The 27,191-nt window shown below is 43.3% G+C and overlaps 2 protein-coding genes across 4 annotated transcripts in view; one reads left to right on the top strand and one right to left on the bottom strand.

Moving 5' to 3' along the window:
• The window catches only part of LOC139406573 (ral guanine nucleotide dissociation stimulator-like 1), a 407,527-nt gene that overhangs the window by 285,477 nt on the left and 94,859 nt on the right, over positions 1-27,191 (bottom strand). The gene's annotated exons all lie outside the window — the stretch shown is intronic.
• Positions 257-23,620, top strand: LOC139406571 (ER degradation-enhancing alpha-mannosidase-like protein 3). 3 transcript variants are annotated; one of them, XM_071149300.1, is made up of 21 exons: positions 257-308; positions 3,542-3,587; positions 12,592-12,692; positions 12,808-12,847; positions 12,960-13,072; positions 14,306-14,459; positions 14,718-14,852; positions 14,995-15,100; positions 15,313-15,410; positions 15,552-15,677; positions 15,810-15,893; positions 15,983-16,066; positions 17,840-17,964; positions 18,167-18,386; positions 18,497-18,642; positions 20,303-20,447; positions 20,617-20,808; positions 20,970-21,135; positions 21,589-21,774; positions 22,143-22,190; positions 22,580-23,613. In XM_071149300.1, the coding sequence occupies exons 2-21, from the start codon at positions 3,558-3,560 to the stop codon at positions 22,867-22,869; spliced, it is 2,589 nt and encodes an 862-aa protein (XP_071005401.1). In that variant the 5' UTR covers positions 257-308; positions 3,542-3,557; the 3' UTR covers positions 22,870-23,613. The 3 variants fall into 3 exon arrangements, with proteins under 3 accessions (XP_071005401.1, XP_071005400.1, XP_071005398.1); XM_071149297.1 differs by lacking the exon at positions 257-308 and adding an exon at positions 1,499-3,440; XM_071149299.1 differs by lacking the exons at positions 257-308; positions 22,143-22,190 and adding an exon at positions 1,317-3,440 and having other exon boundaries at positions 22,580-23,620.

Genomic DNA, 27,191 nt, shown 5'->3' with positions numbered 1-27,191 from the left:
AATCTACTAGCAAAGCCTTTTTAATCCTTGTCATATTAAGATAAATAATGAAGAGAAATTATAGATAAAACATATCGGTGCTCATCGGCCATTGTACTTAAAGATTACACAACAAGTTGGAAATCGCAAATTCGACAATGACTATTTTGGAAGGAATCAGTGGCTAACTGCAAAGAAACCACTAACGTTAGCCTGCTGTTCAAAGGAGTGGCTGTGTTCCCACCATAAATCCTGAGAATGCCAGACATTGATGACAAAGTTTGATGACAAAATTTGCCAGCAAAGGACCACTACGCCACCTTCATAAGGTGAGTCCAAAAATGTCTCGTATGCTGCTGCATAAATTATGTAATATGCAAAGGAGAAATGTATACTGTAGCCAATCAAATAATACTTAGTGTATATTGTGTAGTAAGCTGTTAGTAGCCCATGTGCCTCAACCTAATAATTTGGTATATTTTCACCAACACGGTATTATAAACACTTTTTTTGTACAGCTTTGACAGTGTTACTGATAGTAGTTGTGGTACTTGGCTTGCACATGCAAATTCAGCACACACAACATTCTAGAATATAATTGCGTTATTTGACGTGTCAAATTAAAAGCTCATTTAACGCGTCAAATAGTGTTATATGACGTGTATCTTTTTTGACGTGCAAAGACCCAAATGGCAATCAACGTGCTGAACAAATAATTATATTGACTACGTCCGTCGTCGCTTGCTCATTAATGTCTTCATCGAAATTACGGAATGCCTCTTTCCCCGTGCCATAGTTTGTACATCTCAATTGTCAGTAGAAACCACATTCGTTTAAGCAAGTCTGCCATATCAGCTATGTTTTTATGTGTAGTGGCATTGCTGGCATGCATACCACTTTTTTTGTTTTGTTTGCCTCACCAAGATGTGCATGCTAAAATCGCCACTGTTCAAAAGTACATTCATTTACAATGGAACGCTGGGTTTGCATTGCGTTGCAGTGTGGTCTGAATGGTGCATATTTTGGATTTGTTTGCGCAATCTGCGGTCAGTGTGATTGAGGCATTAAGTTGCTCCCAAGTGGCGCAGCGGTCTAAGGCACTGCATCTCAGTGCTTGTGGCGTCAGACACCCTGGTTCGAATCACAACTAGCCGTTAGGGCGGCAGCATCGTCTGGGTAGGCTGTCATTGTAAATAAGAATTTGTTCTGTTTTGTTCTTCTATACCAAACGTAACATATTATACGAATCATCCTCTCGGACTCACGTTTACTATGTTACGTCTAGTCTATGAGACCAGTCTGGTTCGCTAGGCTAGATGGGAAATTTAGTGAATATCAAAAATGGTGGGAGATTCACTCGGATGTCTGCCAAATATTCAAGGAAATGTCAAATGTATATTGCCATCTATTTTTTTAAAGAATATTCTCCCCAAATGTACAACAAAACTAGTGTAACAAAACTACATTTAGGTGTTGGGCGGGCAGAGGGGTGGATACCAAGACCTAACCGGATGCGGATGTTGACATTTATCTTCTAAACAGCACTACTCGCTTTTCTTGGACGGTCAGCTGGTGGCTAAAGGTCCATCATTAAAGAAATATTTTCGTGCTTAACAAGAAGAACAAAATACACTAACTCAACGGCCGAAAGCGACCCGGCGACTTTCCTACTTCACTTGTTTCGGACTTTCGTTTACCGGCCAAGCTGGCCAGCTAGCTACTGTAGCTGGCTATGCGCCCCAACAACTGGCTAACGAAAGAAGAGACCTGTCAAAGGAGTAGGATCTAACAACAGTCTTGCTTCATGGATATAATCCTAATTGTTCCAGGGAAAGACCGATAGCTAGCGCCAGCGCCATTAGCGCTGTTTGTCGATAGCAACGATAACGTTAGCCAGTTAACGTTACTGTTGTGATAATATATATGAATTAACTAAATATATAATGATTTAGCTAATTATTTGTTAGTCTAATCAGAAAGCGATCAAATTTACCTATTCAGCTTGCCAGTATTCCTGGCAGTAGGCTTTTATGGTGTCTGCTTACTCAAAAAGTCACGGATGTCAAGAAACGTTAATAAGGAAGGACAGGCTGTTTTGATTGGCTTGGGGAATAACGTTATTCTGTCAGTATTGAGTAATGTGATTTCCCGTTAGTTAGGAAACGTTAGACAGCAGTATTAGCAGTATGTGAATCATGTTTTGTGTTGATTGAAGCTTTGCCAACGTGTTACAAGCTGCTGTAGGTCCTGGTGCCGTGTGTGTCAGAGGGTGTGACCAGCAGGTGAACATGGTTCTAAGAAACTGGACACTCAGTTAAGGAAGGAGCATGTGTTAACGCTGCTGTAGGTCCCGGTAGAACTTTGCTGTCGTGGAAAAAGTACCCAATTGTCATACTTGAGTAAAGTAAGGATACATTCATAGAAATGATTCAGTAAAAGTTAGTCACCCAGCAAAATACTACTTGAGTAAAAGTCTAAATATTTGGTTTTAAATATACTTAAGAATCAAAAGTTTAAATATAAATCATTTCACATTCCTTATAATAAGCAAACCAGACTGCGCAATTTTATAGTTTTAATTTACGGATAGCCAGGGGCACACTAAAACACTCCGACATAATTTACAAACAGAATTTGTGTTTAGTGAGTCTGCCAGATCAGAGGCAGTAGGGATGGCCAGGGATGTTCTCTTGATAAGTTTGTGAATTAGACAATTTTCCTGTCCTTTTGGGTGTCAGTGACGATCTATCGAGTAAAAAGTACATTATTGTCTTTAGGAATGTAGTGAAGCAAAATTTGTAAAAAGTATTAATAGTAAAGCACAGATACCTCCCCCAAAAAACGTAAGTACTTTACACCACTGGAACGTTGTCTTCGATTATGAGACACATTCTATGACAGATCACTATCAGTTTACATAATAGCTACAGCATTCCTGCAAATGGTCAAATATATAGATTGCTTGTTATGCTAGCCTGATTTAGGATTTTAGATACAGTTGTTTGTCCAACCCCTTGTCACACCTCAACCATAACCTGGATTTGTACTGTATGACATTGGAGAGGACAAGTGAGTCATAGATGGTGTCTAAATTGGCATTAACAAGCTGATTAGTAACAGTATTGTAGGCCTTATAAACAGCACTGCCTCCATGTGGTATTGGGATGCACTCATTAACCGTTGGACCAGACAGTAACTGGGCCTGAAATGTCCCCTGGTTCTGAATATGTGCACATGAGATCTGAGTGTGTTTGTGTTTATCAGAGACTTTTGGTGTCTAGGCCTATATTAATGTGATGGTAGGTTACAGTTGTACTTGACTGAGAGAGCTAGGTTGTAGTTATGTGGACGGTGTTGTGGTTCTGCCCTGCAACAATGTCGACCCTATTGTTGCTGCTATTGCTGAGCAACTTATGCAGGCTGGGACAGTCTATGTCACGAGAGGAGAAGCTCAAGCTGAGGTGAGTGAGAAAGATGTCTGCTCCTGGGCTAGATGTGTGGCAAGTTCAGACTGATAAAATAGATTGAGCTAAACTGACTAATTTCTTTGTTTCCCCTCAAGGAACCAAGTGGTTGAGATGTTTGACCATGCTTATTCCAATTATATGGTAAGTCTCGTCACCACCTGTCCCCTTCACATAACTGAGAGAGTGGTTTAGCAGCAATCTAATAATGCAAAACATTTTAGATGTTGAGATGTACTGGTACTCATTTTTATTTACTTTATTTAACCAGGTAGGCTAGTTGAGAACGAGTTCTCATTTGCAACTGCGACCTGGCCAAGATAAAGCATAGCAGTTCGACATATACAACACAGTTACACATGGAATAAAGAAACATATGGTCAATAATACAGTAGAAAAAAATAAAAGAAAAAGTCTACATACAGTGAGTGCAAATGAGGTAAGATAAGGGAGTTAAGGCAATAAATAGGCCCTGGTGGCGAAGTAATTACAATATAGCAATTAAACACTGGAATGGTAGATGTGCAGAAGATGAAAGTGCAAGATACTGGGGTGCAAAGGAGCAAGATAAATAAATACAGTATGGTAATGAGGTAGTTGGATGGGCTGTTTACAGATTGGCTATGTACAGGTGCAGTGATCTGTGAGCTGCTCTGACAGCTGGTGCTTAAAGCTAGTGAGGGAGATATGAGTCTCCAGCTTCAGTGATTTTTGCAGTTAATTTCAGTCATTGGCAGCAAAGAACTGGAAGGAAAGGCGGCCAAAGAATGAATTGACTTTGGGGGTGACCAGTGAGATATACCTGCTGGAGCGCATGCTACGAGTGGGTGCTGCTATGGTGACCAGTGAGCTGAGGTAAGGCGGGGCTTTACCTAGCAGAGACTTGTAGATGACCTGGAGCCTGTGGGTTTGGTGACGAGAGTGAAGCGAGGGCCAGCCAACGAGAGCGTACAGGTCGTAGTGGTGGGTAGTATATGGGGCTTTTTGGTGACAAAACGGATGGCACTGTGACAGACTACATCCAGTTTGCTGAGTAGAGTGTTGGAGGCTATTTTATAGATGACATCGCCAAAGTCGAGGATCGGTAGGATGGTCAGTTTTACGAGGGTATGTTTGGCAGCATGAGTGAAGGATGCTTTGTTGCGAAATAAGAAGCCGATTCTACATTTAATTTTGTATTGGAGATGCTTAATGTGAGTCTGGAAGGAGAGTTTACAGTCTAACCAGACACCTAGGTATTTGTAGTTATCCACATTCTAAGTCAGAGCCGTCCAGAGTAGCGATGCTGGACGGGCGGGCAGGTGCAGGCAGTGATTGATTGAAGAGCATGCATTTAGTTTTACTTGCATTTAAGAGCAGTTGGAGGCCACGGAAGGAGAGTTGTATGGCATTGAAGCTTGTCTGGAGGTTAGTTAACACAGTGTCTAACGAAGGGCCAGAAGTATACAGAATGGTGTCGTCTGCGTAGAGGTGGATCAGAGAATTACCAGTAGCAAGAGCGACGACATTGATATATACAGAGAAGAGAGTCAGCCTGAGAATTGAACCCTGTGGCACCCCCATAGAGACTGCCAGAGGTCCGGACTAGAGGTCGACCAATTAATCGGAATGGCCGATTTCAAGTTTTCATAACAATCTGTAATTGGTATTTTTGGACACTGATTGTGGCTGATTTTTGTGTTTTTATTATTATTATTATTTATTTTTTTACACCTTTATTTAACTAGGCAATTCAGTTAAGATCACATTCTTAGTTTCAATGACGGCCTAGGAACGGTGGGTGAACTGCCTTGTTCAGGGGCAGAACAACAGATTTTTACCTTGTCAGCTCGGGGATTAGTTTTTGCAACCTTTCGGTTACTAGTCCAACGCTCTCACCACCTGCCTTACATTGCACTCCATGAGGAGCCTGTGTGGCAGGCTGACTGCTTGTTACGCGAGCAAGAATCCAAGGTAAGTTGCTAGTTAGCATTAAACTTATCTTGTAAAAAACAATCAATCTTAACATAATCACTAGTTAACTACACATGGTTGATATTACTAGTTTATCTAGTGTGTCCTGCGTTGCATATAATTGATGCGGTGCCTGTTAATTTCTCATCGAATCACAGTCTACTTTGCCAAACGCCAAAGTGCATTTGCGAAAAAAGCACTGTTGCACAAATGTGTACCTAACCATAAACATCAATGCCTTTCTTTAAAATCAATACACAAGTATATATTTTTAAACCTGTATATTTTGTTAATATTGCCTGCTAACATGACTTTCTTTAAGCTAGGAAAATTGTGTCATTTCTCTTGCGTTCCGTGCAAGCAGTCAGGGTATATGCAGCAGTTTGGGCCGCATGGCTCGTGGCGAACTGTGTGAAGTCCATTTATTCCTTACAAAGACCGTAGGGGTGTATTTGGAGGGCAAGTTGGTTAGGATGATATCTATGAGGGTGCCCGTGTTTATAGATTTGGGGTTATACCTGGTAGGTTCATTGATCATTTGTGTGAGATTGTGGGCATCAAGCTTAGATTGTAGGTGTAAAGCATGTCCCAGTTTAGGTCACCTAGCAGCACGAGCTCTGAAGATAGATGGGGGGGCAATCAATTCACATATGGTGTCCAGGGCACAGCTGGGTTTGTTGTAATAGGCTAAATGCACTGCTCTGCTCCCATACTTTTTATTATTTTCAAATATAATAAACATCTAGGTCTCTTTAGATCTAATTTGAGGACAGTGGGTCTATTTTGGTAGCTAGACTAATGCCTGTTTGCTTCTTTCACCTCTGTGTCCTGTTACCGTGGACTTATGTGGCTTTGAACTGGGTGACTGATATATTGACACTAGCTGTTCATCAAAACACCGACACTTGGCCTAGTGCTTTTTTGTTCTTAAATCGAATGATTAGGCATGTCCTAGAAGTTATTTTTTTACCTCAGCCATTAATCAAACAAGCACACAGACCCAAGATTCATGTCCTCATATCATAAATGTCCTCATTTGCCTTCTGGTTGGACTGTTTTATACAGGGTCAAGTGCTGTCACAGGCCCCAGGATGACTAACGCTGTAGCTTCTGTTGTGAAATTATTGTAATCAAAAGGAGAGAGACTTTTAGATGTCTTCACAAACAATTGCACTCAATTAATTAATGCAGTAATGGAGCTTGTCAACGAAGTTGTTCTAGCTCTGGTAAAGGTCATTAATTTTTAGATTTTTGTAAATTCAAGACCAGTTTGAGACCATAAAGGGATTCCTGCAGTGACTGAAAAGCATTCTGGATCTCTTCAACAGCCTGTACCAGAGAAGGAGCACATTAATATACGACTGTAACATCTGCATATAGATATAACTTTGCTGATTGCATCCCCTTCCCAAATCATTAATAAAAATTGAGAACAACACAGGAGCTAAAATGGAACTCTGGAGCACACCTCTATGTTAATCTCAGGAAAGCTAGACTTGTGATTGTAAGAACACATCGTGTTCTGTCAAAGATGGTCCCTAAACCAATTTACTAAGGCCTTTGATAAATCCACAACAAATGTTGCTTTTTGTCAAGTGCATTAATGAAGCCATTTTTTCAGTGAGAACTTGAAACTGCCTATGGAGGTTATAAGTTTCAAATTCTTTGGAAGATTATTCCAAAGAATGGCAGCCAATTTATTTTATTTTTTAAAGTTTCTTTACCCATACCACCCATAAATCTTAAAGGAACAACGTCAGTTTCACTCCTAGTTGAATAGTTATGGTTATCCCTTACTAAGTTAAAGTAGTTACATAAGTATCTGGAGACGATCTTATGTTCAAGACACAATTCTATCAGAGTGACTCTCCTCCACTTTAAGCCGTCTAAGGCTTTAAAAGTGGTAATAGTCAAGATGTGTAAGTGCTGGAAGTTTAAGAATAATCCTGACTAATTTGTTCAGAGATATCTGCAATTCATTTTTTTTTATATCTTGGGGACACTTTTGTACCAGGAAGAGTATGCAAAGTGGCACTGAACAATAGCCCCTGCCAATGTCCCCATTGCATTCTTATCCAGACATTTGGAGGTTCTAGCCAGGAACCTAATTTTATGGTTCACTTTGGCAATAACATTTTGTGTCATGCCATGCCCCTGTCAGATGGTTATCTAGCACACATCCAAGATACTTAAGTCTTTTGCTGCAACTACTGTGTCACCTACTACCACCTTAAAATCTGGGGATAATGAACATGACCCAAGACAAGCGTCATGTTTCCACTATTTATAAGGAAATGCCTATAGATCAAAAGGATTAGGAGCAGAGTTCACCCTCTCCATTCACTAGGGCATGCTGAGAATAGTGTCAACATCTTTAGTTCACAACAGCCATCAAAACAATCAGTCCATAATGGGGGCAGCGGACAATGTATTTTTGTAAATAACAGCTGCTGCACGATTTCTAAGGAAGTCTCGAGCTATTGCTCGCCTGAGGTAGTGTGGTTTACAGCTTATGAGATACTCTATCTACCTAGATAGTTTTCATCTGTTTTTTTGTAGTTTACACACCACCACAGTCAGAGGCTGGCACTAAGAAAATATTGAATGAGCTGTATTCCGCCATAAGCAAACAAGAAAACTCTCACCCAGAAGCGGCGCTTCTAGTAGCTGGGGACTTTAATGCAGGGAAACTTAAATCCGTTTTTACCAAATATCTATCAGCATGTTAAATGTGTAACCAGAGGGGGAAAAAAACTCTGGACCACCTTTTCTCCACACACAGAGACGCATACAAAGCTCTCCCTCTCCCTCGCCCTCCATTTGGCAAATCTGACCATAATTCTATCCTGATTCCTGCTTACAAGCAAAAAAAGCAGGAAGCACCAGTGACTCTGTCAATAAAGAAGTGGTTAGATGAAGCCGATGCTAAGCTACAGGACTGTTTTGCTATCACAGACTAGAATATGTTCCGGGATTCCTCCGATCGCATTAAGGAGTACACCAGATCAGTCATTGGCTTCATCAATAACTGCATCGATGACGTTGTCCCCACAGTGACGCTATGCCCTCCAACGAACCATCCAACGAACCATCAAACAGGCAAAGCGTCAATACAGGACTGAGATCGAATCATACTGCACCGGTTCTGAAGCTCGTCTTATGTGGCAGGGCTTGCAAACCATTACAGATTACAAAGGGAAGCACAGCCGAGATCTGCCCAGTGACACGAGCCTACCAGACAAGCTAACAACTTCTATGCTCGCTTCGAGGCAAATAACACGGAACTATCATGAGAGCACCAACTGTTCCGGAAGACAGGGCCAGACGGGTGACCAAGACTTGTACTCTGAGCATGTGCTGACCAACTGGCAAGTGTCTTCACTGATATTTTCAACCTCTCCCTGTCAGAGTCTGTAATACCAACATGTTTTAAGCAGACCACCATAGTGCCTGTGCCCAAGAACACTAAGGTAACCTGCCTAAATGATGACCGACCCGTAGCAAGTCTGTTGTCATGAAGTGCTTTGAACGGCTGGTCATGGCTCACATCAACACCATTATCCCAGATACCCTAGTCCCACTCCAATTTGCATACCGCTCCAACAGATCCACAGATGATGCAATCTCTATTGCACTCCACACTGCCCTTTCCCAGCTGGACAAAAGGAACACCTATGTGACGATGCTATTCATTGACACGACAGCTCAGCGTTCAACACCGTAGTGCCCTCAAAGCTCATCAGTAACCTAAGGACCCTGGGACTAAATATTTAGTCCCCAGGTGGTAAGGGTAGGTAACAACACATCCGCCACGCTGATCCTCAACACGGGCCCCTCAGGGGTGCGTGCTCAGCCCCCTCCTGTACTCCCTGTTCACTCGGGACTGCACGGCCAGGCGCGACTCCAACACCATCATTAAGTTTGCCACAATAGTGGTAGGCCTGATCACCAACGAGACAGCCTATAGGGAGGAGGTCAGAGACTGGGCCGTGTGGTGCCAGGGCAACAACCTCAATGCCGATACCGATTATTGAAGGACCAAAAAAAGCCAATACCGATTTAATTTATTTATTCTTATTTTATATATATATTTATTTATTTATTTATTTATTTATTTGTTTGTATTAAAGGACAATTACAACAATACTGAATGAACAATGAACACTTATTTTAATTTAATATTATACATAAATAAAATAAATTTAGTCTCAAATAATGAAACGTGTTCAATTTGTTTTAAATAATGCAAAAATACAGTGTTTGAGAAGTAAAAGTGTGCCATGTAAAAAAGCTATTGTTTAAGTTCCTTGCTCAGAACATGAGAACATATGAAAGCTGGTGGCTCCTTTTTAACTTAAAAAAAAAAATGTACCCCCTTTTTCTCCCCAATTTCTTGGTATCCAATTGTTAGTAGTTACTATCTTGTCTAATCGCTACAACTCCCGTACGGGCTCGGGAGAGACGAAGGTCGAAAGCCATGCATCCTCCAAAACACAACCCAACCAAGCCGCACTGCTTCTTAACACAGCACGCATCCAACCCGGAAGCCAGCCGCACCAATGTGTCGGAGGAAACACTGTGCACCTGGCAACCTTGGTTAGAGCGCACTGTGCCCGGCCCGCCACAGGAGGGCAAGGATATCACTACCGGCGGTGTCAGTGTGCACAGCCTGCCACAGGAGTCACTAGTGCACGATGGAACAAGGATATCCCTGTTGGCCAAACCTTCCCCTAACCCTGACAACACTGGGCCAATTGTGCGCCGCCCCATGGGTCTCCCAGCTGCGACAGAGCCTGGACTCAAACCCAGAATCTCTAGTGGCACAGCGATGCAGTGCCTTAGACCACTGCGCCACTCGGGAGGCCTTTTATTAACTCAATTTCAGTCATCGTATTATTCAAATGTCTATCTTATTTACACACTCACACAACACTCCTATCACATTCACAGAAAACAAAAGAAAACAGGGGAATGAGACAAACGAGAGAAACCAGTTAGTGCTGTTTTATTTATTTTTTAAACCCGGTCTATATGAACAGGGAAACCCATACTGTTATCAAAATATTTCCTAATTAGTGGTCCCAAAACCGGGTGTTGTATCCACACTGGGATATCGCCTATTGAGATTACTATGACATGAAAGATAATATATCTATCCATATGTGCAAAACTACCTAGAGTACCGATGTCTCCTCTCTAACTTTGTAACAGGAGACAGTCTGTCAGCACAGAGCACACACTGAAAGTGTGGTGCCAACTGGATCTGTAAATCACTTTTATTACAGTGCTAAAAGGTGTAAGACTAAACCCCATTTAATGCAATCAAATGAATGTGGTGTGGTGTAGCCCAGACAGAATGCAGAGTGTGCTTTATTTGCCAGGAACTTGATTTTGGTGTGGTAGTTTTTTTGATAGTTGAACCTTATTTAGACCTACTGTATGTCAATAAGATGTTAAGTTCTATATGACATATGTTTACAAACTACTAGAGGTTGACTGATCAATTGGCATGGCCCATTTAATTAGTGCCGATTTCAGGTTTTCATAACAGTTGGAAATCTGCATTTTTGGATGCCAATTATGGCCGATTACACTGCACTCCACGAGGAGACTGCTTGGCAGGCTGACCACATGTTACGTGAGTGCAGCAAGGAGCCAAGGTAAGTTGCTATCTAGCATTAAGATTGTTTTTTTATAAGATAAGTTTAACATAATCACTAGTTAACTACACATGGTTGATATTACTAGTTTAACTAGCTTGTCCTGCGTTGCAAATAATCAATGCGGTGCCTGTTAATTTATCATCGAATCATAACCTACTTCGCCAAACGGGTGATGATTTAACAAGCACATTCGTGAAAAAAGCACTGTTGTTGCACCAATGTACCTAATCATAAACATTAATGCCTTTCTTAAAATCAATACACAAGTTAAAAAAAATGAAAGCTGCATATTTATTTGAAAGAAATTCATGTTAGCGGGCAATATTAACTAGGGAAATTGTCACTTCTCATGCGTTCTGTGCAACCAGAGTCAGGGTATATGCAGCAGTTTGGGCCGCCTGGCTCGTTGCGAACTGTGTGAAGACCATTTCTTACTGACAATGACCGTAATTAATTTGCCAGATAATTATGACGTAACATTGATGGTTGTGCAATGTAACAGCAGTAATTAGACAGGGTTGCCATCCGTTCAATAAAATACGGAACTATTCCATATTTCACTGAAATAATAAATGTTTTGTTTTCGAAATGATAGTTTCCTGATTTAACCATATTAATGATCTAAGGCTCGTATTTCTGTGTGTTTTATTATATTAAGTTTATGATTTGATATAGCAGTCTGTCTGAGCGGTGGTAGGCAGCAGCAGTCTCGTAAGCATTCATTCAAACAGCACTTTCCTCCGTTTGCCAGCAGCTTTTCGCAATGCTTGAAGCACACCGCTGTTTATGACTTCAAGCCTATCAACTCCTAAGATTAGGCTGGCAATACTATCGTGCCTATAAGAACATCCAATAGTCAAAGGTATATGAAATACAAATGGTATAGAGAGAAATAGTCATATAATAACTACAACCAAAATCTTCTTAACTGGGAATATTGAAGACCCATGTTAAAAGGACCCACCAGCTTTCATATGTTCTCATGTTCTGAACAAGGAACTTAAATGTTAGCTTTTTTAATTGGGCACATATTACACTTTTACTTTCTTCTCCAACAGTGTTTTTGCATTATTTAAACCAAATTGAACATGTTTCGTTATTTATTTGAGATTAAATCGATTTTTATTTATGTATTAAGTTAAAGTAGGTGTTCATTCAGTATTGTTGTAATTGCCATTATTACATATATATATATATATATATCTCTATCGTCTGATTAATCGGTATCGGCCCTCCAATTTTCGTTATCGGCGTTGAAAAATCATGAGCGGTCGACCTCTACACACTACCATGAATCTTTATTGGCTCCCAAGTGGCGCAGTGGTCTGAGACACTGCATCTCCGTGCAATACCTGGTTCGAATCCAGGCTGCATCACATCCGGCTGTGATTGGGAGTCCCATAGGGCGGCGCACCATTCGCCCAGCGTTGGCCGGGGTAGGCAGTAAAATAAGAAATTGTTCTGAACTGACTTGCCTAGTTAAATAAAGGTTAAATATTTAAAAAAATTATATTATTGGTTGTGTTTTCCAGGACCATGCATACCCAGCAGATGAGCTGATGCCTCTGACGTGTCGGGGGAGGGTGCGTGGGCAGGAGCCCAGTCGGGGAGACGTGGACGACGCACTGGGGAAGTGAGTGCCTGGAGACAGTCCTGCTGGCATTGGAATACCCTAACTCTCTGTTGATATCTTCTAGCCATAAGGGACTATAATTGATGCTGATTGATTTGTCTTTGTGTGTTTTAAGGTTCTCTCTCACCCTCATCGACACCTTGGACACTCTAGTGGTAGGTTTCAACTTTAGTTTGTTTTACCAACCTCCTTAGTTGGATTAGTTGGATTATCTAACCTCTGGGTAGACAATGATTTTCATATATTTAATTCTGTGTTTACTTACAGCTCTTAAATAAGACGACAGAGTTTGAAGAAGCAGTGAGGAGAGTGTTGAGAGATGTGCGACTGGACAATGACATCGTGGTGTCTGTCTTTGAGACCAACATCCGTGTGCTGGGGTAAGAAAAAATAAAGTCAATTATTGAGGGGATGGAAATGTTATTATTCTTTTTTTTAACCAGGCAAGTCAGTGAAGAAGAACATTCTTATTTACAATAGCCTGGCAAGAAGCTTCCTGCGGGGATGGGGGCTGGGATAAAAAAAAACGATGTAAGACAAAACAGACGATACAGACAGAAGACACTGGCAACAGCACAAATACAACAGCAAACAAACTGTGTATGTGTGATGGAACATTGCTGCAGGGACTTGCTTTCATTCAGCCACGAGCATTCATGAGGACAGGCACTGATGTTGGACGTTTAGGTCTGGCTCGCAGTCGGCATTCCAATTCACCCCAGAGGTGTTCAATGGGGTTGCGGTCAGAGCTCTGTGCAGGCCAGTCAAGTTCATCCACATCGATCTCGACAAACCATTTCTGTATGGACCTCGCTTTGTGCACAGGGGTAATGTCATGCTGAAACAGGAAAGGGCCTTCCCCAAACTGTTGCCACTAAAGTTGGAAGCACAGAATCATCTACAATGTAATTGTATGTTGTAGCGTTAAGATTTAACTTCACTGGAACTAAGGGGCCTAGACCGAACCATGAAAAACAGCCCCAGACCATTATTCCTCCTCCATCAATCTTTACAGTTGGCACAATGCAATCGGGCAGGTAGCGTGCTCCTGGCATCTGCCAAAACCAGATTTGTCCGTCAGACTGCCAGAGGGTAAAGGGTGATTCATTACTCCAGAGAACGCGTTTCCACTGCTCCAGAGTCCAATGACTGCAAGCTTTACACCACTCCAGCCGACGCTTGGTATTGCACATGGTGATCTTAGCCCTGTGTGCGGCTGCTCGGCCATGGAAGCCCATTTCATGAAGCTCCTGATGAACAGTTCTTGTGCTGACGTTGCTTCCAGAGGCAGTTTGGAACTCGGTAGTGAGTGTTGCAACCGAGGACAGGCGATTTCCACTTCAGAATAACAGCACTTACAGTTGACCAGGGCAGCTCTAGCAGGGCAGAAATTTGTTGGAAAGGTGACATCCTATGACAGTGCCACGTTGAAAGTCAGTGAGCTCTTCAGTAAGAACATTCTACTGCCAATGTTTGTCAATGGAGATTGCATGGCTGTGTGCTCTTTTATACACTTGTTAGCAACGGGTGTGGTTGAAATGGCCAAATCCATTAATTTAAAGGGTTGTCCACATACTATTGTGTGACCATTGTGACTTTCCTCATGTTTCCAGAGGGCTGCTAGGGGGCCACTCCATGGCGGTGATGCTGAAGGATACAGGGTATCACATGCAGTGGTACCAGGATGAGCTGCTCCACATGGCCAAAGACGTGGGTCTCAGACTCCTGCCTGCCTTCAACACCAGCAGTGGCCTGCCTTACCCCAGGGTGAGCCCTCAGACTATACATAAGACCACAGCTGTTGGGATATGTCCTGACCATATACACTAATGTGTACACACACAGCCCTCTCCAATTATGACTGCATAATTGTATTATCTGCTTCAGTGCTCTGCATACAGCTGCTACAGTTTTCCGCAGCCTGGTTTTCTATGGCTGTATAGTTCACCTGAACAATGTCTTTGGACACAGCTGTGGATTTGAGTCTATGACCAATATATTCAGCCTTTTTATTCCACTCAACAGGTAAACTTGAAGCATGGCCTCAGGAGTCCTGAGAGTCGGACGGGCACAGAGACGGACACCTGTACAGCTTGTGCTGGCACAATTATCCTGGAGTTCGCTGCCTTGAGTCGCTTCACTGGGGACCCTGTGTTTGAGGTAAAAACAGACAATCATCTCTTACTTTAAACCTTGTTCAGATCAGGACTAATACTAGTAGACGGCACGACTAGACCTTCATTGTTGATTATCCTATATGCCAGTGTGTCTGAATGATATTGATTCATTGTATTCTACACAGGTCCATGCACGGAGAGCCCTCGACTTCCTGTGGGAGAAGAGGCAGAGGAATAGCAACCTGGTGGGAACAACCATCAACATCCACTCAGGAGAGTGGGTCCGCAGGGGTGAGAGAGGGAACCAGTCCCAGGCCACAACTGCTATCTACTGTATTGTAAAGGAGGATTTCCTTGGATTTATCCAGAGACGGACAATGTATTGGGTGTGATAGAAGTGAACAGGCAAGGCGGTTGGAGCTGATGTTCTGTACTTGTAGAAATAAGGCATGCCTGTGTTTCTGCAGTATGAAATGGTACACTGTTGTGTTGTATTGTTCCAGACAGCGGAGTGGGAGCAGGGATTGACTCGTATTATGAGTACCTGCTCAAGGCCTATATTCTCCTGGGAGATGACCTGTTTCTGCAGCGCTTCAACATTGTGAGTGACCTCACACTGTAACCTTACTCTGGCTTGGATAATGGAATGCTTTTATGCCCTTATTGTTCAATCCACACAAAGTATGCTGTTAACGATTCTCATCCTTAGCTTGTCAAATGCTCTCATTATTTGTGTTTCCAGCACTATGCGTCTATAATGAAGTACATCAGCCAGCCTCCTCTCCTGCTGGACGTTCACATCCACAAGCCTCTGCTGCCTGCTCGCACCTGGATGGACTCCCTCCTGGCCTTCTTCCCTGGGCTGCAGGTGAGACACTCAGCCTGGCATCACTAACAGACCAGCTGCCTAAGCAGGGGTTTTAGTACATAGACCTGGTGCTGAGATTAGGGAGACCAATTAAGAATTTTACTCTCCTAACATTGTTAATGAATCCCCCAGGTGTTGAAGGGAGATATCCGGCCGGCCATTGAGACCCATGAGATGCTCTATCAAGTCACCAAGAAACACAACTTCCTCCCAGAGGTAAGCTCTCTTTTATGCTCCATCTCTACCTCTTTCTTTGTTCTCACTCAGGCTGTAACCTTTAACACCCCTCTCTATGTCTTCCCCAGGCATTCACCACTGATTTCAGGGTACATTGGGCTCAGCATCCACTAAGACCTGAGTTTGCAGAGAGCACCTATTTCCTGTACAAGGTAAGGACTGTGGAGACATGCAGTCTAGAAGTTGACATAACGATACATCACTTTTTCCACATTTTGGTACGTTACAACCTTATTCTAAAATGGATTAAATGAAATGTTTTCCTCATCAATTTACACACAATACCCCATAATGACAATGCGGAAATTGGTTGGTTGAAATTGTTGATCATTTATTTATTTTTTAATTAAAAAACGGATACCTTATTTACATCTATTCAGACCCTTTGCTATGAGACTCGAAATTGTCCTGTTTCCGTTGATCATCCTTGAGATGTTTCTACAACTTGATTGGAGTCCACCTGTGATAATTCAATTAATTCAATTGATTGGATGTGATTTGGAATACCTGTCTATATAAGGTCCCACAGTTGGCAGTACATTTCAGATCAAAAACCAAGCCATGAAGTCGAATTAATTGTCCGTAGAGCTCTGAGACAGAATTGTGTCGAAGCAGATCTGGGGAAGGGTACCAAAAATGTCTGCAGCATTGAAGGTTCCCAAGAACACAGTGGCCCCCATCACTCTTAAATGGAAGAAGTTTGGTACCACCAAGACTCTTCCTAGAGCTCCTCTGTGGAGATGGAACCTTCCAGAAGGACAACCATCTCAGCATCACTCCACCAATCAGGCCTTTATGGTAGAGTGGCCAGATGGAAGCCAGTCCTCAGTAAAAGGCACATGACTGCCTGCTTGGAGTTTGCCAAAAGGCACCTAAAGACTCTCAGACCATGAGAAACAAGATTCTCTGGTCTGATGAAACCAAGCTTGAAATCATTGGCCTGAATGATAAGCGTCACGTCTGGAGGAAACCTGGCACCATCCCTACGGTGAAGCATGGTAGCCGTATCATGCTGTGGGGATGTTTTTCAGGGACTGGGAGACTAGTCAGGATCGAGGGGAAAGATGAACGGATCAAAGTACAGAGAGGTCCTTGATGAAAACCTGTTCCAGAGCACTCTGGACCTCAGACTGGGGTGAAGGTTCACCTTCCAACAGGACAACGGCCCTAAGCACACAGCCAAGACAACGCAGGAGTGGCTTCGGGACTCTGAAGTCTCTGAATATCCTTGAGTGGCCCAGCCAGAGCCCGGACTTGAACCCGATCGAGCATCTCTGGAGAGACCTGAAAATAGCTGTGTAGTGACGCTCCCCATCCGACCTCACAGAGCTTGAGAGAATCTGCAGAGAAGAGTGGGAGAAACTCTCCAAATACAGGTGTACCAAGCTTGTAGTTTCTTACCCGGGGCTCCCGAGTGGCGCAATGCTCTAAGGCACTGCATCTCAGTGCTTGAGGTGTCACTACAGACACCCTGGTTTGAATCCAGGCTGTATCACAACCAGCCGTGATTGGGAGTCCCATAGGGAGGCGCACAATTGGCCCAGCCGTAGGCCGTCATTGTAAACTGACTTACCTAGTTAAATAAATAAAACGTTTTTAAAAAATACCCAAGAAGACTCGAGGCTATAATCGCTGCCAAAGGTGCTTCAACAAACTACTGAGTAAAGGGTCTGAATACTTATGTAAATGTGGTATTGTCAGCTTTTAGAAACCTGTTTTTTTTTACTTTGTCAACATAGGGTATTGTGTGTAGACTGATGAGGGGGGGTGGAACAATTTAATCCATTTTAGAATAACAAAAGGTGGAAAAAGTTGAGGGGTCTGCATACTTTCCGAATGCACTGTACATTTGATCTTAGTGGCCTTCCTTATTGCCTGATTCAGTAGGACAGTGTCTAACCCTGGTCCCACTGTACCCCCTCTAGGCTACCAAAGACCCCTACTACCTGGAGGTAGGCCGCACGGTGCTGGACAACCTGAATCGATTTGCCCGGGTCCCCTGTGGCTTTGCTGCCATGAAGGACGTTCGCACCGGGAGCCACGAGGACCGGTGAGAGCCCAGACCCAGGGGAATACCCCGGGGACAGGGAGGGATTTAATGATGGGCGGTTAAGAGGTGGATGGTTTTAGTGGCTGAGCAACAGTGTGCCAGCCATGTAGTTCAATCAAAATAGTTTATGTGGTGTCTGCTCTGTTGGCCTGCTGCCCCAAATATCACGAATCCTCTCTCTTCCTAACTCCTCCCCTCTCAGAATGGACTCCTTCTTCTTGGCAGAGATGTTCAAGTACCTGTTCCTGCTGTTTGCGGAAGAGGAAGATCTGACGTTTAATGTTGAGGATTATATCTTCACCACCGAGGCACACCTTCTGCCCCTGTCCCTGTCCACTGCCCCTCACGCCCCCTCTCCCGCCAACGCCACAGTACAGGCTCCATCTCTGCCTCATCCCTCTGCCTATGTCAAATCTCTTTGGGTGGGTGTAGTAAGATCACCTGCTGTGATCAGCTAGAATTCTAATGATAGTACATCTAATAATATTCAAATGATAGTTAGTCATGTTTGCTCTCTCCCACTCTGTCTTAGTCAGAGGAGGAGTTGGATGACTCTAACTTTGATTGGACCTGTCCCAACACACGCCTCCTTTTCCCCGACCCCGCCTTTCCACGGAACCTCCGAGATCCAATCAGGAGTGCTGTGGACAAGAGTTGTCCCCGTCCTGCCATTCACCGGTAAGGGACAGTGAAGCTAAAACTACAATTTAGCTCTATACTCCAGAATTTTGGAATTGAGATCAAATGTTTTATGAGGCGACAGTACCGACTGTAATGTTTTATTTGTTTTTTCTTCTTGCATATCTGTTTTACCGTTTTTATTAATGAATGCACTTTATGTACACTATATATGCAAAAGTATGAAGAAACCTCTTTCAAATTAGTGGATTTGGCTATTTCAGCCACACTCGTTGTTGACATGTATAAAATTGATCACTTAGCCATGCAATTTCCATAGACAAACATTGGCAGTAGAATGACAAGAGCTCAGTGACTTTCAACCATCATAGGATGCCACCTTTCCAACAAGTCAGTTCATCAATTTTCTGCCCTGCTAGAGCTGCCTTGGTCAACTGTAAGTGCTGGTATTGTGAAGTGGAAACTTCTAGGAGCAACAACGGCTCAGCCGTGAAGTGCCAGGCCACACAAGCTCTTTGAACGGGGAGCGCCGAGTGCTGAAGTACGTAGCCTCTGGAAGCAACGTCAACACAAGAACGGTTCATCTGGAGCTTCATGAAATGGGGTTCCATGGCCGAGCAGTCTAAAATCACAAGTCTAAAATCACCATGCACAATGCCATCTGGAGTGGTGTGAATCTTGCCGTCATTGGATTCTGGACCAGTGGAAAATGTTATCTTTGGGCAAGGCCCCTTAGTTCCAGTGAAGGGAAATCTTAACGCTATAGCATACAATGACATTCTAGATGATTCTGTGATTCCAACTTTGCGGCAACAGATTGGGGAAGGCCCTCTCCTATTTCAGCATGACAATGCCCTTGCGCACAAAGCAAGGTCCATACAGAAATTGGTGTGGAAGAACTTGACTGGCTGCACAGAGCACTGACCTCGACCCCATCGAACACCCTTGGGATGAATTGTAACACTGAATGCAAGCCAGGCCTAATCGCCCAAAATCAGTGCCCGACCTTACTAATGCTCTTGTGGCTGAATGGAAGCAAGTCCCCACAGCAATGTTCCAACATCTAGTGGAAAGCCTTCCCAGAAGAGTGGAGGCTGTTAGAGCAGCAAAGGGGGGACCAACTCCATATTATTCCCCATGATTTTGGAATGAGATGTTTGACGAGCAGGTGTCCAAATACCTTTGGTCATGTAGTGTGTTTAGTCTCCCAATTTGAAGGTGTCATAAGAATTTGGACAAATTCACTTATAGTGTATTACATTTAGTAAAAAGTTTAGTATTTGGTCCCATATTCGTAGCATGCAGTGACTATATCAAGCGTGTGAGACTACAAACTTTGTTTTGGTTGTGTTTTCAGGTTATTTTGTGCCCAATAGAAATTAATGGTAGACAATGTGTTGTCATTTTGGAGTCACTAGCATTTTGGGGGGATTTGATATTTATGCCTCTAACTTTCTCACTCATCATTATTCACGATTCATTCATGATTATCTGTAATCATGGTACTACCCACATGAATGTAGAAGTGTTCAGAAACATTCTATTTTTAGAATAAATTCTGGAAATTACATTTTAGCTTCTGTCCAATTATATACATAGGGGAGTATATGTCTAATGTGAGGATCATGTTAAACTGAATATTGTTCCTGTCACAACCATACTGAATGTGAACTTTGATGCCCTCCACCCTCTCATCCAGTGAGCCGGGGATGGGTCGCCCACCTCTGAGGGCTCAGGACTTCATGGCCAACAACCCTGATCACCTGGAGCTGCTGAGGAGGATGGGAGTCAGCCTTATACACCTTAAAGACGGCAGAGTGCAGCTGGTCCAACACGCTACACAGGTAAATGATTAATTCACAGGACAAGCCGGGAGAGTTTGAATGATATCATAAGACCATTGCCAACCCCCCATATGAGTTACTCAGTCTATTCCCCTACTCTATCTACTGCCCTCTCCTCTCTTTCTCCATCTTCTTTCCTCTCTCTCCCCTTCCCTCGGTCTCTCTCTAGGCGGTCAGTGCTGTGGCAGCAGAGGACGGCATGCGCTTCATGCAGGAGATGATGGAGCTGTCCAGCCAGCAGCAGAAGGAGCAGCTCCCTCCGCGCGCTGTGCAGATAGTCTCCCACCCCTTCTTCGGCAGAGTGGTGCTGACTTCTGGCCCAGCGCAGTTTGGCACAGATCTTTCCAAGAGCATCATGGGGGTGAGTTTCTTCAGTGTGCCAATTTCCAATGGATGGACACCTTTGCTTGTTGGTTTTTCCTGTCTTGTCCCTAGGTGCCAGATGTTCTCTATTTTTGTCGTTATGAGTGATGTTTTAACATGTCCACCCCCCCACCCCCCTCTCTCTTCGTCTGTCTGTAGGTTCGTGGGTTTGTGACAGTGGCTGAACCATACAGTGGCTGTGCGGAACTGAGCAACGCTGCCTTTGTACAGGGCCGCATTGCTCTGCTGCAGCGGGGCCAATGTATGTTTGCTGAGAAGGCCAGACACATCATGAAGGCTGGAGCCATCGGAGGCATCGTCATCGGTGAGGAGGACCAACTGACACAAGATCTCAATTTGAAGGAATCTTCTTCAAGAAGGCTGCACTAACTATAATCATACTTCTAACCTTTATAAATGTTCATAACACTTTCATAATGTTTTATATAGCCTTTAATAAACTGATGCATTACTATTTATAAACTGGGTGGTTTGAGCCCTGAATGCTGATTAACTGACAGCCGTGGTATATCAGACCATATACCACGGGAATGACAAAACATTTATTTTTACTGCTCTAATTACACTGGTAACCAGTTTATAATAGCAATAAGGCACCTTGGAGGTTTGTGGTATATGGCCAATATACCATGGCTAAGGGTGTGCCTAAGAACAGCCCTTAGCCATGGTATATTGGCCATATACCACACGTTTTCGTGCCTCATTGCTTAATTATAGTATCATGTTTAACCTTGCTAATTACCCCCGTCCTCCACAGATGACAACGAGGGTAGCAGCAGTGACACTGCTCCCCTCTTCCAGATGGCCGGCGACGGCCGCAACACAGATGACGTCACTTTGCCCCTCCTCTTCCTCTTCTACAAGGAAGGCAATATCCTGTTGGAGGCTCTCAAGGAGTACAGGGAGGTGGAGGTGCTGCTGAGCGACAAGGCCAGAGACAGAGGTTAGATCCACTGGAGGGGGCAGTTGGACATTAGTGACTAAACAAAGACAGGACAGTGTCTTTCCAGCTTCTGGATAGTTTTGTGGGATTTCAGCTGATTTTAGGGACTATATTTGATTCTGTAAAGATCTCAAAATTGCCAGTATTTCAGGGTTTAGTGGTGAACCAAAATAGTGGGCCTGTGGCCACTTTACAGTACTAGCCTTAGTGGCGGTAGGGGGTGGTAAGCACCCAGTTTGATGTGTGATACAGGAAACATCTCCCTTCTTTCCATTTTCCTTCCTCCTCCTCTCCTTCCCCGTGGTGGACTGTAACAGTGTAACTTTCCTCTTCTATCTTTCTTTTCCCTTCACCCTTTGGTTTAACAGCCTCTATATTCAAAGGTGAACCTCTCCCTGGCATCCTGCTGGAAAGCAGTAAGTATCGCCCTCATCTCTTTCCTCTCTCATCCATTATTCTGTGTGTGGTAGAGCGGCTCAGTGCAGGTTAGTCTTGTGTGTATATAGCTGGCAATGTCAGAACCCCTCAGAAGAATATTACTGTTGGTCTGTTCTGCACATGACTCGTCAGTACCATTCTGTTTATTGTTCGCTGCCTCTTGTAAACCGCAACACTGCCCTGTTTCTGTCTGGGAATGACTGATAGGTGCTTGTGTTAAATATACATGCATAGTGAGTAGGAAACGGTGTATGGCTGTGTATGTATTGTAGGATACTATATGGATGACTGTGCAGGACACAGTTCATATATTGTGGTGGAAAGTGGTCTGAAAATGGACTGAGCTCACCCCTCTGTCCTTCCTCAGGGAGGGATGTTCAGGAGGAGGAGGAAGACTGTTCAACAGACCAAACTTCGCCTGTCCCTGCCGCAACTCTCGACCAGTCACACGTGAGGACTGTGGAGCAGGATGAATCAGCTCCCCACAATGAGGAAGTGACTCCTGAGGAAGATGTGGGACCTGCCATTAAGAGGAACCCTGAGCCAGAGGAGGAGCCTGAGGTTGACAAGGACTCTAGCAGAAAATCAGTGGAAGCCATGATGGCTGATTGGCGAGAGGACTTAGAAGCGTTTCAGCAGATGGAGGATGAGCTTTGACAACTTCCACCGTTCCCCCTCCTCCGGTCTGTCCCAGCCACCGTACAGGCCTGGGGTCAGTGGACTGTGCCTCATAAAGAATAAGGTTTTAGTGGGGCGATGTTTTGATAAGGAACGGTTACCAGGGTGGAATACAGTGACTTCTTCTACAGCCCAGATATCTACTGTCTGGCAGTATGAACCTCTGATTATTCACTATTTTCTGGTTTTGTCTTATTTTCACATATTGTCTTCCTCCAAATGCTTTTCCAGGTCACTGACATGTGGGAGCAGATTCCAAATGCTGGTTGAATTATAATCCACTGGTTGATTGGTTTATTTAACTGTAATGATTAACTGATAAGTTGTTGGAACATTTACTATTTTGTGGGCCTAATTTGTGGGGTCAATATTAAGCTACCTGACTGTGAGGGACTGCAGTCTTTAAAAGGCTGATGCTGAGAATCACTTAGCACTGGCACTCTCCAGGAAGAGACGACGTTATATGTGACTGTAAATATGTATTTGTCAGTTATTTCCACGATGGTTTGAAATACAGTGCTGCTTTGCTCAGGTTCTGGTCGGTATGAGAGACACCAGGTACTGGCTACCCAAGAGGGCAGACAGTACCACCAGCTGACCAGCAGAGGGGATCCTTGTTTGAGACATCTTACTGGTCTGACTTGGAGCTTGATGACATACTGGAAGACCAAGGAAACAAAAAAGCCAACAACATAATGAACTTTAATTAAATTGATAAGGAAATTGAAAAGTGTGTTGTCATCTGTCTCAAAAACATAATGTGTTTTATAGGCGATAGGATTATTAGACTAGAGGTTTCTCTTGGTTTTAGACTATTAGGCTACATGGCTGGACATTAGTGGAACCATACAGTCCACTCTCTTTTTGTTGATATTCAGAGCAGTATTACCATAGTCTGGTAATAACCTTAAATAACCTGTCCTTCAGTTGTCTGGTAATAACCTAAAATAACCTCTCCTTCAGGTTAAGATTTAAAAGGGAATAGAGACATTAACTAACATTTTAATTCAAATGCGCTGAATACAACTGGTGTAGACTTTACAGTGAAATGCTTGCTTACAAACCTTTCCCAGCAATGCAGAGTTTAATAAAATGTAATGGTAACACGAGGAATATAATACACAATATTGGAGACATGTGCAGAGAGAACCAGTACCAGATCAATGTGCAGAGAGGTACTTGAGGTAGGGTACTTACTGCATGTTCATGAAGGCAGTGTAAAGTGACTAGGCATCCAGATAGATGATGATGATGATGATAATAATAGAAGTAAAATATAGAACAGAGTAGCCTCAGCAAATGAGTGTAAAAGTGTGTGCATATGTATTGTTTGAATTTGTGTGTGTGTATATAAAGTCTAGTGAGTGTGCGTAGGGTCAGTGCAGGTAGTTTGAGTACCATTGATTAACTATTTAGCAGTCTGGCTATTTGGCAGTCTTATGGCTTTGGGGTAGAAGCTGTCTTGGGGCCTGTTGTCCAAGAGTCAATGCTCCGGTACCGTTTTCCGGACGGTAGCAGAGTGAAACCGTCTGTGGCTGGAGTCTTGGCAATTTTTCAGGCCTTCCTCTGACACCGCCTGATACAGGGATCATGGATGGCAGGAAGCTCGGCCCCAGTCATGTATTGGGCTGTCCGCACCACCCTTTGTAGCTCTCCCACCTTTGTAGCTCTTTGCTGTCAAGATGTCCTTGATAATGCAGCTGTAAAACTTTTTGAGAATCTGCGGGCCCATGCCAAATCTTTTCAGCCTCCTGAAGGGAAAGGGCACTGCCGTGCCCTCTTCAACTGTGCAGGTGTGTGTGGACCATGTTAAGTCCTTAGTGTTGTGGACGCCAAGGAACTTAAAGCTCTCAACCCAATCCACAACAGCCCTGTCAATTGTAGATGGGGGTGTGCTTCCCCCTCTTTCTCCTGTAGTCCACTATCAGCTCCTTGGTCTTACTGACGTTAAGGGAGAGGTTGTTGTCCTGGTACCACACTGCTAAGTCTAACCATCTCACCGTCACGTCGTCAGCAAACTTAATGATGGTGTTGGAGTCATGCGCGGCCATGCAGTCGTGGGTGAACAGGGAGTACAGTAGTGGACTAAAGCACACACATCTGAGGGGCCCCTGTGTTGAGGGTCAACATGGTTGAGGTGTTGTTGCCTAGCCTCAACACCTGGAGCTGACCCATCAGCAAGTCCAGGACCCAGTTGTAGAGGGAGGGGTTCAGTCCCAGGGTCCCTAGCTTGGACAGGACTATGATGTTGAATGCTGAGCTATAGTCTATGAACAGCATTTTCAGTTATTTTTCCTCTTGTCCAGGTGGGATAGGGCAGTGTGAAGTGCAATTGAGATTGCGTCATCTGTGGATCTGTAGGGGAGGTTTGCAAATTGCAGTGGGTCTAGGGTAGGGTGTCTGGGATTATGGTGTTGATGTGTCATGACCAGCCTTTCAATGCACTTCATAATTACAGATGTGAGTGCTACAGGGCAATAGTCATTTAGGGCAGGTTACCTTGGCGATCTTTGGAACAGGGACAATGGTGGTCAGCTTGAAACATGTTGGGATTACAGACTGGGACAAGGAGAGATTGAAAATGTCTGTGAAGACACCTGCCTGCTGGTCTGCTCATGCTTAGGGAGACATACATCAGTGGTTTCAATATCTACAGTTGAAGTCGGAAGTTTACATACACCTTAGCCAAATACATTTAAACTCACTTTGTCACAATTGCTGACATTTAATCCTAGTAAAAATTCCCTGTTTTAGGTCAGTTAGGATTACCACTTTATTTTAAGAATGTGAAATGTCAGAATAATAGGAGAGAGTGATTTAATACAGCTTTTATTTATTTCATCACATTCCCAGTGGGTCAGAAGTTTACATACACTCATTTAGTATTTTGTAGCATTGCCTTTAAATTGTTTAACTTGGGTCAAACGTTTCGAGTAGCCTTCCACAAGCTTCCCACAATAAGTTGGGTAAATTTTGTCCCATTCCTCCTGACAGAGCTGGTGTAACTAAGTCAGGTTTGTAGGCCTCCTCGCACACACTTTTTCAGTTCTGCCCACAAATGTTCTATGTGATTGATGTCAGAGCTTTGTGATGGCCACTCCAATATCTTGATTTTGTTGTCCTAAAGCCATTTTGCCACAACTTTGAAAGTATGCTTGGGGTCATAGTCCATTTGGAAGTTCCATTTGCGACCAAGCTTTAACTTCCAGACTGATGTCTTGAGATGTTGCTTCAATATATCCACATAATTATCCCGCCTCATGATGCCATCTATTTTGTGAAGTGCACCAGTCCCTCCTGCAGCAAAGCAGCACCACAACATGATGCTGCCAGCCCTGTGCTTCACGGTTGGGATGGTGTTCTTTGACTTGCAAGCCTCCTCCTTTTTCCTCCAAACATAACAATGGTCATTATGGCCAAACAGTCCTATTTTTGTTTCATCAGACCAGACATTTCTCCAAAAAGTACGATATTTGTCCCCATGTGTAGTTGCAAACCGTAGTCTGGCTTTTTTATGGTGGGTTTGGAGCAGTGGCTTCTTCCTTGCTGAGCGGCCTTTCAAGTTATGTCGATATAGGACTTGTTTCACTGTGGCTATAGATACTTTTGTACCAGTTTCGTCCAGCATCTTCACAAGGTCCTTTGCTGTTGTTCTGGGATTGATTTGCACTTTTCGCACCAATGTACATTTATCTCTAAAAGACAGCATGCGTCTCTTTCCTGAGCAGTATGATGGCTGCGTAGTCCCATGGTGTTTATACTTGCATACTATTGTTTGTACAGATGAACGTGGTACCTTCAGGCGTTTGGAAATTGCTCCCAAGGATGAATCAGACTTGTGGAGGTCTCCAATTTTATTTTTGAGGTATTTTCTTTTGATTTTCCCATGATGTCAAGCAAAGAGGCACTGAGTTTGAAGGTAGGCCTTGGAATACATCCACAGGTACACCTATAATTGACTCAGGCTAATTGACATTTATCAGAAGCTTCTAAAGCCATTACATAATTTTCTGAAATTTTCCAAGCTGTTTAAATGCACAGTCAACTTAGTGTATGTAAACTTCTGACCCACTGGAATTGTGATACTGTGAATTATAAGTGAAATAATATGTAAACAATTGTTGGAAAAATGACTTGTGTCATGCACAAAGTAGATGTCCTAACCGACTTGCCAAAACTATAGTTTGTTAACAATACATTTGTGGAGTGGTTGAAAAACAAGTTTTAATGACTCCAACCTAAGTGTATGTAAACTTCTGACTTCAACTGTATGTTATGTTTTTAATATTATACAATATTTA

Source organism: Oncorhynchus clarkii, chromosome 4 (genome assembly GCF_045791955.1).
Source record: "Oncorhynchus clarkii lewisi isolate Uvic-CL-2024 chromosome 4, UVic_Ocla_1.0, whole genome shotgun sequence".
NCBI lineage: Eukaryota > Metazoa > Chordata > Actinopteri > Salmoniformes > Salmonidae > Oncorhynchus > Oncorhynchus clarkii.
Note: the sequence above shows the minus strand (reverse complement) of the source record. Positions and strands in the feature narration are given on the sequence as shown.